The sequence below is a fragment of the Tursiops truncatus genome, chromosome 3 (assembly GCF_011762595.2).
Source record: "Tursiops truncatus isolate mTurTru1 chromosome 3, mTurTru1.mat.Y, whole genome shotgun sequence".
NCBI lineage: Eukaryota > Metazoa > Chordata > Mammalia > Artiodactyla > Delphinidae > Tursiops > Tursiops truncatus.
Window position 1 is genome coordinate 91,209,003 of NC_047036.1, and position 18,541 is coordinate 91,227,543.

General features: G+C 46.7%; 1 protein-coding gene across 6 annotated transcripts in view; it reads left to right on the forward strand.

Annotated features, from left to right (window-relative positions):
* The window catches only part of MCC (MCC regulator of WNT signaling pathway), a 426,733-nt gene that overhangs the window by 339,952 nt on the left and 68,240 nt on the right, over window positions 1-18,541 (forward strand). For all 6 annotated transcript variants that reach the window (XM_019940817.3, XM_019940818.3, XM_073802387.1 and 3 more), the window contains 2 exons: window positions 14,482-14,645; window positions 16,705-16,911. In XM_019940817.3, coding sequence (XP_019796376.3) covers window positions 14,482-14,645; window positions 16,705-16,911 — 371 coding nt within the window. The remainder of the gene's footprint in view (window positions 1-14,481; window positions 14,646-16,704; window positions 16,912-18,541) is intronic.

Genomic DNA, 18,541 nt, shown 5'->3' on the forward strand with positions numbered 1-18,541 from the left:
GGATTTCCAGGATGGCTTCCTCTAGGAAGTAACATTTGAGCTGAGATCGGAGGATAAGTAGGAATTGAGTACATAAAAGAGGAAACGGCATTCAGGGGAGAAGGGAGAGATGTATTCAAGGCCGTGAGAAAAGGTCATCCTGTGTGGAGGGCACAGAGATGTGAGATGGAGGCTTGGAGAGGTAGGCAGGAGTCAGATGGTGCAAGATCTTATAGACCATGTTAGAGAGTCTGACCTTTATTCAAAGACCCACAAGAAACCACTGAATGATTTTAATAGTTGGGGGTCGGGGGAATGAAATGATCAAATTTGCATTTTGAATCAATTACTCTGTGGTGAAGAGAAAGAATCAGTGGATCAAGAGTGAATGGGTGGGCTTCCCTGCTGGCGCAGTGGTTGAGAGTCCACCTGCCGATGCAGGGGACACGGGTTCGTGCCCCGGTCCGGGAAGATCCCACATGCCGCGGAGCAGCTGGGCCCATGAGCCATGGCCGCTGAGCCTGTGCGTCTGGAGCCTGTGCTCCGCAACGGGAGAGGCCACAACAGTGAGAGGCCCGCGTACCGCCAAAAAAAAGAGTGAATGGGGAAGGCCAGCTAGGAAACTACTGCAAAAGTCTAGGTGGGCAAAATTGTTTATAGGATTAGGGTGGTGGCAGTTGAGGTGTGGAAAAGCAGATGCATATAGAAAGTCGGCAAGATCTGCTAAAGGATCAGTAACAGGGTGAAGGAGGAAGTAGGCATGTGGGGATCTCCCGTAAGTGTCTCGTTCGCACAGTGGATAGACGGTAGGGCCAATCGCCAATATGAAAGCAGGGAAAAAGGACCAGGTGGTTTTGCTCTGAATTGTATTTTGTTTTACTTGGGGGAGGGTGGAGTAGGGTAGAGATTTTGTGTTTTGTTTGGGCATAAGTTTCAGGCATCTGGAGGTATCTGGGTGGAGATGTTGGGAAGGCAGTAGGTATAAATAAGCCAATAAAGGTCTGGCTGAAGAAAGCAGTTGGGAGACATCAGGCTGTTTGCAGATAGTTACTGAAGCAATGGAAGTCAATGTGAAGAGCGAGAACTGCAGAGAGCTGGAGACCAAGCCTAGGGGGCCACCCGCTGAAGAGGAAACTCAGCAGCAGCTCACAGCAGGGATGCACCTCTCAGCTTTTCAGTCTCAGTTTAAATGCACCTCCTCCAAAAGCATCTTGTGAGCACCAGTCTGTGCAAGGCCCCATTGGTTTCCTTCTTACATCACACTGAAATTTCAAGCAATGTATTTGTATTTCTTTGCTTGACTGATGCTCCCGCTAAACCCCACTGAGCAGAAGCATGTTTGTTTTATCTAGTAGTCTCTCTCCAGAGCCCACCACATGGCCTGGCACATACTACGTGTTCAGAGATACTTGTTTGAATGAAGGAGTGAAGCAGTCACCCAATCCGTCAACCATTCAATCAGCTGAAGCTGTAAGAAGGAAATGAGGACAGCCCTGTCCACCCACCAGTGGGGCAGAGAAGGCTCTAATAAGGAAGAAGGGGTCAGCAGGATGGATTGCTGCTAAGGCCAGATAAGATGGATTTAGCTACATCAAAGTCACTGAGAGCTGTATACTGATACCAGTATACTTGAGCCAGACAGAAATGGGTTGAGGAGGGGGGATACCTCCCAGGCCTGGGGCCTTCGCTTTAGGCTGAAACGGCTTCCCTCACACTAACCTGAACCCAGACCCTGGGCCTTAAGTCACAACGCACACAGACCCCTGCGATCAGCCCAGCCGTGGGCCCAAGTCCAAAGGGCTCAGCTATACCAGCATCAGAATCTCTAACCCTAGTGGCCCCGAGCTTCTGGACTCAGCCTTCCAGCCTTAGGCAGTCAGATGAGTGAGAGCAGCAGCTGAGAAGTTTCTGATCACTGCAAAGAGACATTCCTACATTCCTACACAGGAATGTCATTCATTTCTCTGAAATTGTTTTTTTATGAAATGAAGCAAGTGACCCACACTCCAACGAAATTTCTTAATCAAATAAGCTGGGGGAATGGAGGGCAAACCCCAATCAAGTGGGCAGGGCGTCTTCACTGCGGGGCATCTCAGGGTTCCAGCTGTGAGGGAGCATCTGTAGCCCGGGCGCCCCACACAGGAGCCAGTGTCTGCTTGTCTGCACTGTGAGCTGGCTTTGTTTTCCCAGGTTGTTTATTTTCATCTTTTCCCTCAGTAAAAATACATGTTCATTGTAACTGGTGGTAGTATCATTCCTGACAAGACTGGGCTCCTGGGGGGGAAGGGACCCTCTCTGCCCGATGCCTGTGTATGTTCTCTGTCCACAATAGGAGGCCTTCATTCATCTATGCAGCAGCTCACTGGGAGCTGTGCTGGAGACTGGGCATGTGAGACTCAGAACCTGCCATCAGATCACTCTGCTCCCACACTCAAATCCCTCACCCCAGAGTGACATCCCCGCTCCTTACCCTGGCCTTTAGGGCCCCCAGAACCTGGGCATACCCACCTCAGGCCTCATCCTCCCCAACTCTCCGTTTCCTTTCTTTTCTTTTTAAATTTATTTATTTATTTTTAGCTACTTTGGGTTGCCACGCGTGGCTTTCTCTAGTTGCAGTGGGCGGGCTTCTCATTGCAGTGGCTTCTCTTGTTGTGGAGCACAGGCTCTAGGTGCACAGGCTCAGTAGTTGTGGCTCGCGGGCACTAGATCGCAGGCTTAGTAGCTGTGGCCCACGGGCTTAGTTGCTCCGCGGCATGTGGGATCTTCCCGGACCAGGACTCGAACCTGCATCCCCTACATTGACAGGTGGATTCTTAACCACTGCGCCACCAGGGAAGTCCCTCCCCAACTCTCCTGTTTTCTTCCCAGCTCTGGCCACACCGGCCTCCTTGCTGTCCCTCAGACCTGACCAGCATCTCTGGCCTCAGGGTTTCTGCATCCACACGTGCCTCTCTGATGCATGTCAGTCAGCTGTCCTCTCATCACAGGCCTTCCCCAACCCCCTGGTAGAGTCCTGGTGCTGTCACTCACTCTCACAATGCAGGTACTCCTTTCCCGTCCCTGCTTCATTTTTCTTCACAGCACTTAGCACTACCTAATGATACCTCGTGTTCGCATTTATTGCCTTATATATGTATCACCAGTCTTTATTAGTCTCTTGCACTAGAATGCAGGTTCCATGCAGGCAGGGACTTCGGCTCTCCTGTTTACCGAAGTAACAGTGCCCGCTCGTAGGAGGCTCCCAGATATGTGAGGAACAGTGAACACCATCTTGGAGCTCACGGTTCTTTGGAGGATGCAAAGGAAACAGGGAATGACTGGCAGTGGGACCACAAAAGGAGGTGGGCAGGGGCCCCTAGCGACACCCTCAAGTGGGAGCATCAGAAGACGCGGCCAGTAGTCACATCTAAGCAGAAAGCTGCGGGATAAGTGGGAACGATGCAAGCAAAGAGCAGGGGGCAGGAGGAGAGTGCTGTGGGCACGGCCGGTACCTGCCAGGTCACCGTGGAGGGCAGGCACCCGGGCAGCAAGGAGGAGGACCTGATGAAGGCCCCAGCTGAGCCCCGCCCCTGCGTGTTCATTGGCTGCATATTCTTACTCCTGTGCCTTTTTCCTATTAAATTGCTTCAGTAGGGAAAAAAGCTACCATTTATAAACACCATCACAGGAAATCATTAAAAAGCAGCCATTTCATTATGCCTGCTATATTTGCAAACTTGCATTAGCAACCCAGAGGTTTTCTTGAGCTGGATTTTATATACAGAGTTTGCTGCAGTATATTTGCCGATCTCCACTTAAGAAAACAGGAGTATTCCCTTCATCAAAACGCACTTTTCTTTTGTTTTCAAACCCCACTCATCACAGCCTGGCTGCCCCCTCGATAAGCTGGCTCCAGGGTGTGGTTGGTCCTCAGAGCCTGGAGGGGTAAACCAGCAATTTAGAAAGTGTTTTGACTTACCTAAGCAGTCATATACAGCAGAAAGGTCCCGGTGGTGTCACACTGCATCTTAAAATAAATTGCATTACCTCTGTTCAAACCTGGTCACACAATCGTTTGTAAAGTAAAGGTAATTAAGTAGACAAAGATAAGGTAGGAATTATGAGTTGGGATTTCTATTTCATAATTTGGCAGAGAGTTCTAGTTCAAAGGGAGGCTGCATATCATAACTAACATGCTTTGTTCACTGACTTTGTGTTGAGCATTTACATGCATCCTCATGTTCAATCCTCAGCCTTGAAGGAGGCCCTGTAACTCTCCTCATCTGTAAAACTGGGATGACAGAGTTCAGAGAGGGCAAGTCATTTGTCCAAGACCACACAGCTAAGCAGTTGTCCTTGCTTTTGCCGCCCGTGTTTCTATAGAGGGCTTTGCTTTTACACACCCCTGCTTAAACAGTGAAGCATGCTTATGGATGGTGTGCTCTACTTACTGCCCTCCTTTGAGGTCTCTAGTACTGGTGGCAGAATTTAGGGAACAGCTGTCTGATTACAGCACCTGGCTTACTAGCAGGGTATTTGCTGTTCACTGAGATCTTGCAGATCTCCGTCTTAGAAACAACACCCTTAGACCAAACCATTCTGGGTGTTGCAGTAGAGCCGAGCACAGATGTGTGTGAGATGGGCTCAGTGTTGCGTCATGCGTGTTAGCGTTTGTGGGACGCACTCCCTCTAGCAGGCTGTCTTCCCAACTCTGTTCATGGAACAGCAAAGCTTGTCTGGAGCAACTCTCTGTAAACCAAACAAAATCCCTGATCTGATGGGCTTTTGCGCAGGCTGTGATGGGTTCTGCTCCTGTGTTTTGAGATCTTTTCCGGTTTTAGGTGAGAAATTCTTATTTTTGTGGAATTTAGCAATGCTGAACTATTAAACTCTCAGCGAGGACAGGAAGCATATGATACCATGTTTGCTGGTGTGATCATTTAGATAGAGATTTCCTTCTTGTGCGTAGTTTTTGGAGGACAACCAAGGAAGAATTTACACGTGAAACCTGGCTATTTGGCATGACTGTGACTATGAAATATGTTTAATGTTGAAGCCAGATTTTCCTGGCTTAATGGCCCATGAGGCTTAAAGGCTTCAGGAGAAATCTTCCAAGGTGTCGAGCAGCCCCTCGCAGTGGGGACAAAGGGGGGTCGGGGCAGGGAAAGCAGTCCCGCCTTCTCTCAAAATGATTTCTGCAGAGTGGGAGGGAAGTGTTTACAACGGCAAGGCAGCCTGTCCAGAGAAAACTGGATTTTTGTTAGGAATGAGGCACTAAGTAGGCAGTTATATTCCAGCAGAGAATTTTTCGAGGAGAATCAGATCATTGGTAACCTGATTCTGAAACTTTGAGAAACCAGTCCCCAGGTTGGAAAAGTTAGACAGGACTGAAGCTAGTACCCTGACTTGACGAAGGAACAGCCCAAGCCCTGTGTTGCTTTTGTTTTTCTTCTCCTTACTTTAACTGGGCAGCTTAATTTATCCCAGGAGGTTCCTGATGTTGGTCATCCCTGAGAACCAAGCCCAGGGAAGGCTTAGAAGTTTCGAACATTGACTCACAGGGGGCTCTCTAAGGAGACTGTGCGCTTCCTCCCGGGGATCTGAGCCTGGTCAAACAAGGCCTGTCTGTGAATGTTAGCAGGGCCGAGTGGCCCTAATATCATTCCAGAACTTTCCTCACAGAGTAACCAAGCTTGAGAGCGGGAAAGATTATGGCCCCACTTCACTTTGTGGTACTTTTGAAATATTTCCCTCAAACTCTACTGTTCGGTAATCTTTCAGCACCCAAAAGAGACTTAGAGTTTAAGATAGATATGGAAAGGCGTTGATCCACCACGTTTGCTCAGAATGAGCTGCCATGATTGTTAGGTTCATGCACTCCTTTCCTAAGATAAGCAGCCTTTATTTTCTAAGCAGACCATGTCTTCTCAGATTGGATTGTTTTTTGGGTTGTTTGGAACTCATGACATCTTCTTCCTTAAAACCAGTGTCATAGAGGAGTGTTAGCTGCCCAGACCAGCCCCGGAAGCCTATTTCGTCTATAATGGTAATAAAGTACGGACCTCACTAGTGTTACTGCAGCCCCACCCATCGCTGTGGACATTGTTTTTGTGAGAAGAGGTTCTGCAGACCACATTCGCATGCCACAAGCACATTTTCCAAGTTGATGATACTTTGTCAATGAGCAGTCTAACAAAACTTGATACTTTTGGGCTTCCCTGGTGGCGCAGTGGTTGAGAGTCCGCCTGCCGATGCAGGGGACGTGGGTTCGTGCCCCGGTCTGGGAAGATCCCACATGCCGCGGAGCAGCTGGGCCTGTGAGCCATGGCCGCTGAGGCTGCGCGTCCCGAGCCTGTGCTCCGCAACGGGAGAGGCCACAACAGTGAGAGGCCCGCATACCGAAAAAATAAAACAGAACTTGATACTTTTAAAAATTAGCTTAGAAAAAGTCTTTCATTACCTTTACACGTTCAACTCATGCGGTCTTTATCGAGTACTACTCCGTGCCCAGTGTTGTGAGCGTCTAGGAACACAAGGATGGATGAACAGAGTCCCTGCTCCCCGGAGCCAGACTTCGTAGGGTCCATGTGTCAGATAATAAGTAATTATGGGGAAGGCGATGCCTCAAAGAAAGAAGTAAATACGAGACTATAGGTAATCGGGGAAGGCTTACTGGAAGAGCAGATTTTAAGGCAAAGCTTTAAAAAGAACCATTGTGAAAAGAGAATGAGGGGCTTCCAAACTAGGCAGACACATCACATTAACTGTGAAGTGAATGCCGAGCCCCAGGAGTAAGTACGTTTGAAGTTGGGACCATATTTTGGAGCAGATTCATTCTGGTAAGTGCACGTTGCTTGGAATCAAAGGACCAGGGGAATATTTCTAACATCTAGCCTATTTAGCTATATTTTTATTTGGGTTAGGGTTCTCACAGGGGGTTCAACAAAAGTAGAGTCAGCCTTTAACACCGTATTCAAAATGAACCAACTCTGGTATGGTTTCTTTTGTACAGCACTGGGGATAGGTCTAATTGATCCTGAAAGAGGAAAACCAGCTTTGCCCACTAGTATGTATTTAACCAAGAAAGCACGCTGGTGAGGCGTCATTTCCATAGCCATGAATGTCCTCTGGCCTCCTTTCCAGATTTCCCAGGTGCTTGGGTCTTCCCTCAGACAGCAACCTAAAAACCTAAGGCTCTGGGTTCTCATTAGAAAAATAGAACCTGAGCTGTCTTTTCTCCAGCTGCTATCGGAAGTCTAACTGGGGCAAGTTGCGTTTGGAAAAGATGGCCCACCCAGGCAGGTGCTGCAGACTCTGACAGCGGTGGGCAGCAGATGGGGTGAGGAAAGCAGGCAGAACAGTGGAGCACCATGGCCTGACGAGTCCAAAGGGGCAGCTGCTGGCCACTCTGCCCACTGCTGTCATGGGAAGAGCTGGTATTTCCTGACCTTCTAATTTTACAGGAATAGCTGTAAATTCTAATATTTTTTAAATGCTGGCAATTAATTCAAAAATGTTTTTTAAAAAAGGCTGCACCGGTTATGAAACCCTGCCATCCTCTCGTTGAAGGGAGCTGTCCCTTCCATTTATTCTTTTTTATCCTCTGTTTCATCTCTGCAGCAAATTAGACAGCTAGAAGGCAGAGTGCCAAGATTGTGTGAACTTAGCCTTGCCCAGAATTCCCTTTACGGTGTACTTGAATGGTCTACAGCTTAAATTTAATTGAAAGTTAGTATCAGAAGAAACCATATGAAATCTGCATATGTGGGAAATTGTGGCTGAAAGGACTCACAATCACATCGTTTCACACCACATATGAAGTCCCAGGTACCTAAACTCTTCTAGCATCTAATTGTTAAAAACACATTGCGTCCCTTGTACAACTGGAATGCTTCCTCCTTTCTGACAGGAGATCATTCATTTCTGCCCTGGCTGCCAGGGAGCACGGCACTAAGTAGAAGAGTCAGCCCTAGCAGCTGTGTTCACCTCCATTGGCTTCCTCAGCCTTTCCCTGGTCCCAGTCATTGTGTTTTTCCCTTATTCGTGGTTGCTTGCTATGTGCTACCTCAAATTCATTTTTATAAAGCTATAACCTCTGGTAGAATAATGAGTATTTGCTGCAAAGGACATCCTCTTTGTCCCACGGACACGGAACCGAGCCGTTAGCTTTACTTTACAAAGCACAGCATAGCCTGAGGTGCCGCAGCGGGTCTGCCTCGTGTGACCCTTCACACCGGAGTTCCATGTCAAGTGTGCAGTGCAGTGGCACTACGTACATTCACAGAGCTGTGCAACCATCACCAATATCCATTTGCAGAGTTTTCTTATCCTCCCAAACAGGAATTCTGTATTCATTAAACGATATTGCCCCATTTGCCCATCTACTGTAACCTCTCTTCTCTCTTTTTTTGTATTTTTATTTTTTTAATTAATTAATTTATTTTTGGCTGTGTTGGGTCTTCGTTGCTGTACGCAGGCTTTCTCTAGTTGCGGTGAGCGGGGGCTACTCTTCATTGCAGTGTGCAGGCTTCTCATTGTGGTGGCTTCTATTGTTGTGGAGCACGGGCTCTAGGCAGACAGGCTTCAGTAGTTGTGGCATGTGGGCTCAGTAGTGGTTCACGAGCTCTAGAGCGCAGGCTTAGTAGTTGTGGTGACATGGGTTTAGCTGCTCCATGGCATGTGGGATCTTCCTGGACCAGGGATCGAACCCATGTCCCCTGCATTGGCAGGCAGATTCTTAACCACTGTGCCACCAGGGAAGTCCCTCTTCTACTTTCTATGAACTTTCCTATTCCAGGTACCTAATATAAATGGAATCATACAATATTTATCCTTTTGTAACTGACTAATTTCACTTAGCCTAATGTTTTCAGGGGTCATCCATGTTGTAGCAGTATCAGAATTCTGTCCCTTTTTAAGGTGGAATGATATTCTGTCATGCGTTTATATCACATTTTGCTTATCCATTCATCTGTCAACAGATACTTGGATTATTTCCATCTTTTGACTATTGTGAATAATTCTGCTGTGAACATTGGCATACAAGCATCTGTTTGAGTCTATGCTTTCAGTGTTTTGGAGCATGTACCTAGGAGTGGAATTGCTGGGTCATATGGTAATTCTATGTTTAACTTTTTCGGGAACCACCAAACTGTTTTCTACAGTGGCTACACCACTTTACATTCCCACCAACAATGTGCAAGGGTTACAGTTTCTCCATATTCTTGTCAACACTTGTTCTTTCCTCTTGTTGTTGTTTTTGATAACTTCCATCCTCTCCGTAGTGTCAGTCTTGCCTTTAATCCATGCTGACAGTATCTTCCTTTTGGGGAGTCTGTGAACATTTAATGTAGTTAATGATCGATTGATTGTGGGTCTCTCAGTTTACTATTTGTTTTCTGTTTGCCCCTTCTGAATTTTTTGTTCTTCTGTCCATCCTGTCTTCCTTCTTTTGGGTTAACCGCATAGTTTTTAGAATTTTATTTTATTTATCGGTTTCTGGCTATGCCTCTTCATCATTCTTTTCTAGTAATTGTTCTAAGAATTACATTATACATGGTTAATTTTTCCGAGTCCACTCACAGTTAATATTCCTCCTTTAATTCTGATATATGTCCTCTCTTGCCTTTCCTGGGAAACAGCGGCGATGAGTAGGTACCCTCACAGGTTTGGCTGAGCTGACCTGTTCTTGTCCACATAGCAGTACTTGTTTTGGGTTGGAGCAGTGTGGTGAAGGTAGCCCTGGACACAGAAGGGCGACACTGTACGTCGAGCCCTGCCCCCCACCCATTGTGCAGCTGTGGGTGAGTAACTGGGTGTCTTCGAGTCTCAGATTCCTCCTCTTTGGAGCGAGGCTTACCACCTTCCTGCTGGGGTGGAACTTGATGACATATGTGAAAGCCCTTTCTGAAGTGTCAAGAGTGCTGATCAAACCAGAGTCACTGTGATCATCACCTAAATGAAGAGCCTTTTTTTTTTCATTGTAGTAAAAAACGCATTACATAAAATTTACCATCTTAACCATTTTTAAGTGTACCAGTCCGTACTGTTAGTTATATTCACATTGTTGTGCAGCAGATCTCCAGGACTTATTTTATCTTGCAAAACTGAAATTGTACCCATCAAACAATACCTGCCCCGTCCCCCTTCCTTCCAGCCCCTGGTAACCACCTTCCTACTTTCTGTCCCCTATGCATTTGACTACTTTAGATAGCTCATGTAAGTGGAATCATACAGTATTTGTCTTTTTTAGTAACTGCCTTATTTCACCTAGCTTAATATCCTTAAGGTTCATCCATGTTGTAGCACGTGTCAGAATTTGCTTCCTTTTTAAGGCTGAATAACATTCTGATGTATGTATGTACCACACTTGGTTCATCCATTCATTCGCCGATGGACACGGGTTATTTCCACCTTTTGGCTGTTATGGACATGATATACAAGGATCTGTCTGCGGGCCTACTTTCCATTCTTTTGGATATGTACCCAGCAGTGGAACTGCTGGATCACATGGTAGTTCTATTTTTAATTTTTGAGGAGCTGCCATACTGTTTTCCAAAGCAGCTGCACCATTTTACTCTTCCCACCAACAGTGCGCAAGGACCCCAGTGTCTCCACTTCCTCACCAGTACCTGCTCTTTTCTGTTGTTGTTGACACAGTAGCCATCCTAATGGGCCTGAGATGATATTTCATTGTGGTTTATAAACGAGGCACTTGCTGTTTGTTCTGGAACTCTTGGTCCCTTGTCTGAGCTCATCTTGCTCCTCTGGTCCCATAACTTAAACTTCGGGTCTTTTATAAAGACTCCAACTACCTTGGCCTTCAGTGTTGAAGCTCCAGTGCCTGGCAAGGCCCATACCGTGCAGGGCATTGGAGGCCAAGGGAAGGAACTGAGGATTTATTCAAAGTCTGTATTTAGAAGAATGTGGCACCAACTGAAAGATAAGGCCACCCTGTATCGTTGCGTTGATGGTGGGGTGTAGCGTTGATGGTGGGGTGAGTGGTGGTGAGTGATTGGTGCTATGCGACAGCACCAACAGGGGACCCAGAATATCTGCTTCTGCCAGCCGGGCCACCCTGTCCTACTGTGAGGCCCCAAACTGGGAACACTGACAAAAGACAGCCAGGGGTCACCTGATTGCTGGTGGGGCTTATGTAAAACCAGTGGGTAATAGGCAAGAATGTGTGGGCTTCATCCTCCAGCCTGTGTGATACACGTTGGGCTTCCTAAGACAAGGAGAGCATTCATAGCCCTCCTAGGTATGAATAGAATATGCTCCTGAGCTGTTTGCAGTCTGCATGTTCATTTAAATGCCTTCCTCCATCTTCCTTTTTATTTATTTATTCATTTGGTTGCACCAGGTCTTATTTGCAGCTCGTGGGCTCCTTAGTCACGGCACATGGGCTCCTTAGTTGTGTCGTGCGAACTCTTAGTTGCGGCACGCATGTGGGATCTAGTTCCCTGACCAGGGATCGAACCCGGGCCCCCTGCATTGGGAGTGCGGAGTCTTATGCACTGTGCCACCAGGGAAGTCCCCCCTCCGTCTTCCTGATGCTCCGTCCTATACTTGCATCATGCTCTCTGTGGTTACTTTCCCCAGGGGAGTGGGAGAGAGGACTGTGGCTTTTGCCACGTACGTCTGTGAGCCTCTCAGAGTTGAAAGGCTCATGCTCATCTCTGTACCCTGCTTCTAGCCTGAGGCCAGGGCTCAGCAACTGATCAAAGAATGAGAAAGAAAGACTGATCAGGTCCCTACACTTGCCTCCTGTTGCCTGTAGCCCAACATCCTCAGGACACAGCCTGGTGGCACCTCTCCAGTCCTGCTGTGAAGACCCCTCAGCAGACATGTCCAGGGTGATCATTGCATCAGGTGGGGCCATGCTAGGGAAATCCTTATGAATGGCTGAATAGAGACATCTTCCTTCCTCATCCCACTCAGGAATAATCCAAATAATTCAGGAGTGTGTGTTAACTGCAGCTCAGGGTACCAGGAAACCCTGCACCTCAAGGTAAATGATCCTTTGCAGAAACTTCTCCATTTGTTACCCTGGAATTAAGTGTGCTCGGGAGATAGTTTCATCAGCATGTGTGGGAACTAAGGAGTGCTGCACCTGGCTCTGGACCTCCTTGTCTTGAGTTGGTGATGGGCACCTGCCGTCCATCTCCAGAGGGCTTCGGCAGTGGAGATTGTCCTCCTGTTGTCAGCAGTTCAGGGCATGGTCCATACTGAGGACAAAAAGCATAAGGTGGATGTAAAACATGCTGCTGTTGACAGTCTATTTCTGGTCTTGCTGGCTCTTAAATATATAATGATGTGGTATTTATATTTGGTCATTTAAAAATAACTTTTGATTGCCTGTCTTGTGTTGGAGATGAAATGAGGAGGAAGGTCAAAGTCCCTTCTTTCTTGAAGCTTACACTTTAGTAGAGGATAGATGACAGACGCATAGGTCAGAGCAGATAGTGATAATTGCCATGGAGAAGATAGGTTAATAGGACAGGGATTAAGGGGGAAGAGATGGAAGCCCATACTTCAGACAGAGAAGAGCTTGGTGAGGAGGTGGCATTTGAGCTGAGAGCTGAATGTAGGAGGAGATTTGGGTAGAATTCAGTCTCAGCAGAGGGAACAGCAAAGGAAAAGAAAGCCCTGGGGCAGATGAGAGGTTGGCATCTTCCAGGGATGGACAGAAGGCAGGAGCGTGAGCGTAGCATAGTGATGCGGGAGAAGGTGGACAGATGAGGCAAGGACCAGAGAAGCCAGTGGTTCCCACCCCGACTACACGTTAGGGTTATCTGAGGAGCCTAAAAGATTTTCCAGTGCCAAAGCTCCACCCGTAGAGATTGTGATTTAATTGGCCTGGGTGGGGCCTGGACATTGGTGTTTTGTAGAAGCTCCCCAGGAAGTTCCACGGTACAGCCTGGGTTGAAACATCAACAGGGCTGATCGTGCAGAGCCTTAGAGACTCTGGTAAGGAGTTTAGACTTTATTTGAATGACAGTTTATATAACGGTTTGGGCCAGGGGAGTAACAGGATCCAGCTTATGTCCTTAAGAGACTCACTTTGGCTACAGTGTTGGGGACTGGAGGTAGGAGCTTGTTCCGGTGGTTCAGTTAAGAAATGATGGCGGCTGGGACCAAGGCTGGTGTCAGTGGAGATGGTAAGAAGAGGTCAGTTTGGGGATATGTTTTGGAGGTTGCAGTCAAAAAATGGATTGGATTTAGGGTGTGAAGCAAAAGGAAATCAAGGTTGCCAGAGAGTTAACCAGAGTAACTGGGAGGATGGTAGTGCTGTTCACAGAGCTGGGAGAGGTGGGGAAAACAGGTTGGAGAGGAGGGGGAATCATTGAGTTCATTGGTTGCAGTGAAAGCTTCACACTTCTCTTCTGTCTAGATTTAGGTAACTTGTAGATATAGGCAGTCAAATAAAGTTGCCCAGAATATTCTGAGAAATCCTCTTACTGTAATGCTGGGAGTTTTCTTGAAGTCTTGCGCAAGTGAGCGCCAAAGGCAATTGAGTATTTTAGGGCATGGAACCTGCGATGAGAAGGGAAGAGGAGGGAAGTATGAAGACTTTAAGCTTCTTCCATACAGGAGTCAGGCCGAGTGTAAGGGAAAGGTGTACTTGGATAAATCGCTGTAGTTAACACCTGTCTTGCTCTAAGAATTGAATGGCATAGTGACACGTAGAATCCAAAATAGGTTGACATATTTATATTTGACTGAAGGGGATTTTTGCCCCCCCCAAATTATCTTTTAAGATACGTCTAGTTCACATTAAGATTATAATTAATTCTCCTCCCTGGACTAAGCCCTGGGTGTCCAGCAATTAAAAGTAACCCAGACTTTTAAGTCAGAATCAAATTATTAGAATTGCTTACAAGACATTTACATGGAGAACCATATGGAATTTGTTAGAATAGTTTGTTTTCCCCCTGATGGAAGAAGTGGTATAAATTGCAGTCGTAGAGCCTGTTGATTGGTTATATCAGGGAAAAAAGTCCTGATTATAAGCTTGCTGAGGGCAAGAACTGTCCCTTATACAGTTGCTATTTTTTTTAAACACCTAGTGTCTCTGCTCACTCTGGGGTTTTTTTGGTTTTTTTCGTTTAGTAAAGTTATGAGATCTTTTTAGCTGAAACTTTTCCTGAAATCAGTCCTCATCTGAATGGCTGAGCAGGAAGGTTGACCAGAAGTCCTAACAGCCCCTTCTGGGACACTTCTTTGTTCTTACTAGAGAAGTTTGAGATGTGTCTGCCTTTGAGTGAGAGACGAGAGAATGCAGCGTGGCATGGCTGTCTAGAAAATGGCCATGGTCTGAAAATTCCTTAATAAAGCCTTTGTATTGGCCCCAGGCCTCAGAAGGCCAGCAGGCTGGGAGATTAGGCTGCCGGTGTTAAACCTGGACACGTCCAGCTCCAATGCCATCCATTTCACCTGAATGGGTTCCTCTCCGTAAGCGAAACAGAGAGCGCTCATCGCCCACCTGCCTGCTTAACTCGTTGTATCCGCATCCACTTTCAGATAACTGCAGCGACCTGAACTCGGAGCTGCAGAGGGTGCTGACGGGGCTGGAGAATGTGGTCTGCTGCAGGAAGAAGAGTAGCTGCAGCCTCTCGGTGGCAGAGGTGGACAGGCACATCGAGCAGCTCACCACTGCCAGCGAGCACTGTGACTTGGCTATTAAGGTAGGACCCCCCCCCAACCCCCATCCTCTCTGTCTGGCTCTTTCCAGATCATATGAGGGAAATGATCAGGTGCCTTTCTTCTGAAGTGTGATTTTACTCAGAGACCTATTAGAGAGTGAGTGTTTCTAAGAAAGCCATGCTAAAGATTGGGCCACCAGGGAGAAGCAGGAGCCCTATACATTTTTGCTGGGTTGACTCACATCAGAAAAAGTCATTATATCAATAGTCAAGATCACTGGCTTTGCTGCAAAAGTGACTACTTCCTTGGAAACTATTAGACCACTAGTATTGAACCATGTCATTTTAGTGTGGTTCATCATGTAGCACTCTGAGGTTGTAAGATTAACCTGGAAATTTTGTTAAAGCTTTCAGGTCTCTGGAATATTATTTCCGGAGTTATCTATTCATGGTGCTAACAAGGGGGACGTTCAGGGCCTGAACGAGTCATCTATCCTGAGTGCACTGGACTGGACCTCAGTCCCGCCTTTCATGTGCATTCATCTTACTGCTTAGGGAGGACCAGGTGAGAAGAATCTGCTGCATCTGCACAAACTCATCATGAGCAATGGGAATGTCAAGTCCCCTTGATACAGGGCCTCTGGTATCTTTATGTTACTTCACCAGAGCTTAGTGACCCAGGCATCACAATTCAAACTGAAAAGTCTGAGAGGAGCCTATAGAAAGGGAAAATGTGATGTGTTATTTGAAAAATGTTTGAGGACTCTGGGCCCAAGTTTCTATCAACAGGAATCCTGGATTTCACAAAAGAGCTATGGTCTCTCGAGGTAAACCATGATGCATGTTTATAATACATCTGGTTTCCCATCTTTATTCATCACAATTATAAATACATAGTTGATGTGGTTTGGGGAAGTAACCACTAGTATTTCTTGCTTTGGAATCTCCAGACCCTGTATTTGATTGTAATGTCAGCTTGGGTACTAGCCCCAGCCTTAGCATTGAAAGGGAAGGAGGAAGCCAAGGGTGTCTGCCAACCAGCAAGGGACAGAGCAGGCCCTGGAGTAGGGCTGAGTAGGACATGAGTCTCTTACTTGAGAGGAAGGACAAAGCACTGCATGTGGAAAGTGGCAGCGCGATTTGGGTGACTGTCCTCATCAGGGAACCAATGTGAGCCTCCAAGAGTGACACATCCTCATGCCACCCATTTTTGAGACCTGTTTCCCATCCCATCTCTTCACTGCCTTCTGCCCCTACATGGCAATTCCACCTCGTCTTTCCAAATCATTTGGTGCATGCTTCCTTTTCCAAAGGACAGTAATTGTGAATGAATCGTTTCTGAAAGCAAACAGAATGAGTTGTTCCTTTTTTTCTCAAATTTTATGTGTGTTTCTTCTCCATTAATACTGGTGTTTTTAATGAATGTTAAAAAAAACTCTCCACGTAGTATTAAGATTCTGTTCTTTTTAAGCACATAGCTGTGTTATTAATTAAATCCCTGCTGTCTTAGAAACCTCCACAATGAACTTCCTCTTTTCTGTGTCACTGAGGTTTATTTTTGTCTTTCTTATCTTGGGACTGAACCTCATTCACACCTTCTGGTTCTGTTGTGACACTAAAAGCTGTAAACAGGGATGTGGCCTATCCTATTGCCGAGTTGGAACTTGGGAAGCCTGTAATTTAGGAAACTTCCAGTTAGATTTTGTGTGCAGTTTGCAACTTCACATTTGCTTTATCGGGCTCACTAGCTGGCTTGCTGTCTGGTTACGTGTATTCACCGACTCTGGACCGTGGGTGAGGGAGATAAACAGCTGTGTGGACATGGCAGTTAGCACTGTTGATAGACTTAAATACCAGGAAGGGATGGCGCTTTTCTTACTGGGGGTACTGCTGGGTAACACAGACTGTAACCCAGGCAAGTGGCAGAGCCTCATCTGAAAATGGGGAGAGGATAGATAATCAGGGGCTCTCGTTAGTCTTGATTACTTTCTGCAGTGAAGTGACTGTGGAACCCACCCCTCTGGGGACACTCACCCCGGGCTGGCCTGTTTTCTCCCCCTCCCGTTTCTCCCAGGGAACTCACTGTGGCTGTGTTTTGTAGACAGTGGAGGAGATCGAAGGGGTCCTTGGCCGGGACCTGTATCCCAACCTTGCTGAAGAGCGGTCTCGATGGGAGAAGGAGCTGGCTGGGCTGAGGGAAGAGAACGAGAGCCTGACTGCCATGCTGTGCAGCAAAGAGGAGGAGCTGAACAGGACCAAGGCCACCATGAACGCCATCCGGGAGGAGCGGGACCGGCTGCGGAGGAGGGTGAGTGCCAGGCCTTTCCCTGGGGGCTGGGGCCAAAGGAGAAGCCAGCTGGTCGAGCCAAGGGCAGCCCCAAGAATTTGGTGGCATTTCTAGTCTTGTGAATCACCATCCCTTTCTGGTGATGAAGTCGTTCTTGAAAGTATTCTGAAAGCGCTGAGATGTGCAGGTAAGATTTTTAAAAACGCTCTTCTCTGCAATCGCAGATCTAAGTGGATGCTAAAAATTATCCCAGTGCAGTGATTCTCAGCCATTCGCTGGGTACACACATCTTCCCCCAAGCTCAATTAAAATGTTCTTCCTTTGAGGTAGGATAATAATATTTTATAATTTGCAAAAATATACAGAATTTCCCCTTTGCAGTTTCTTCTGTAAATTTTTCTTGAAACTTATAGTACCTGCTCTCACATATCCATACTGAGTCTAATGTGACATGTCCTCTCCTCTAGTGCAGACTCATTAAAGTTAATAATCTTACATATATATTTGTGTGTGTGTGTGTATGTTCTGTGAGAGAGAGAGAGAGAGAGAGTGTGTGTGTGTGTGTGTGTGTAATTCCTGGTAGTTACCCCAGCTCACTAAATGGCTCTATGGCCTGAACAGGTTTGAGAACCACTTTGCTTAGGAAATACAGCCATTACTAAAGGAGCTGATGTTTCAGGATAGAAATGTTTGACAGAGTTGTTAAAGCACTCACTTTTCCAAAGATGGAGTTTTTTCTTAGGAACCCACAAGTGCTTCTTTGTTTGGCTGTTAATTTGATCTGTGATTGGACTGGAGGTGAAGCAATCAGAAACAATTCCCTCTGAACTTCACTTTGAATTACTAGACCTACTTTATTCTCTTTCTCCATTGTGGCAATATTAGAAGCTTGCTTTCAAGTTGTGCTGTGACTGGTAATTTTGCACACAGAGGAGAAAAAAATACATCCAGTTGATCACACCATTACTCTTTTTTTTTTTTTTTTTTTTTTTTGCGGCACGCGGGCCTCTCACTGTTGTGGCCTCTCCCGCTGCGGAGCACAGGCTCTGGACGTGCAGGCTCAGCGGCCATGGCTCACGGGCCCAGACACTCCGCGGCATGTGGGATCTTCCCGGACCAGGGCACAAACCCGTGTCCCCTGCATCGGCAGGCGGACTCTCAACCACTGCGCCACCAGGGAAGCCCCCACCATTACTCTTTAACTTGCTTTTCAGTAAGATCAGTGTGCGTACATCATTCTCCTTTTAATCTACATGCAGGTTTCATAATTGCCATTATTTATGAATACAGAAGAAATTACTATTTTTGAATGTCATCAGCTCTTTTCCTCATTTGTGGCTATTGCCAGCATTCCTAACTCTCATATCTGAATGTCATTTTGTGTGAACTCACACGCGTAAGCTTATTTTCAGAACCCAGCTGTATCGGATGCCAGTCTCCGTCCTTGTAACAGCAGGTGTAAATCATTGCCGTCAGCAAAGACTTCTGGGCAAGCTGAGGACATTCACGTAGTGCTAAGGCCCACAGCACCTGTAATTTCCTGGGCTACACTCCCTGATCATTATGACTAATGCCCTAATTAGGTGTGCTTGCTTAGTGTGCACGTTCTCATGGTGCTTACTTTGTGAAGGAAATGTTGGTCGCAGGCCTA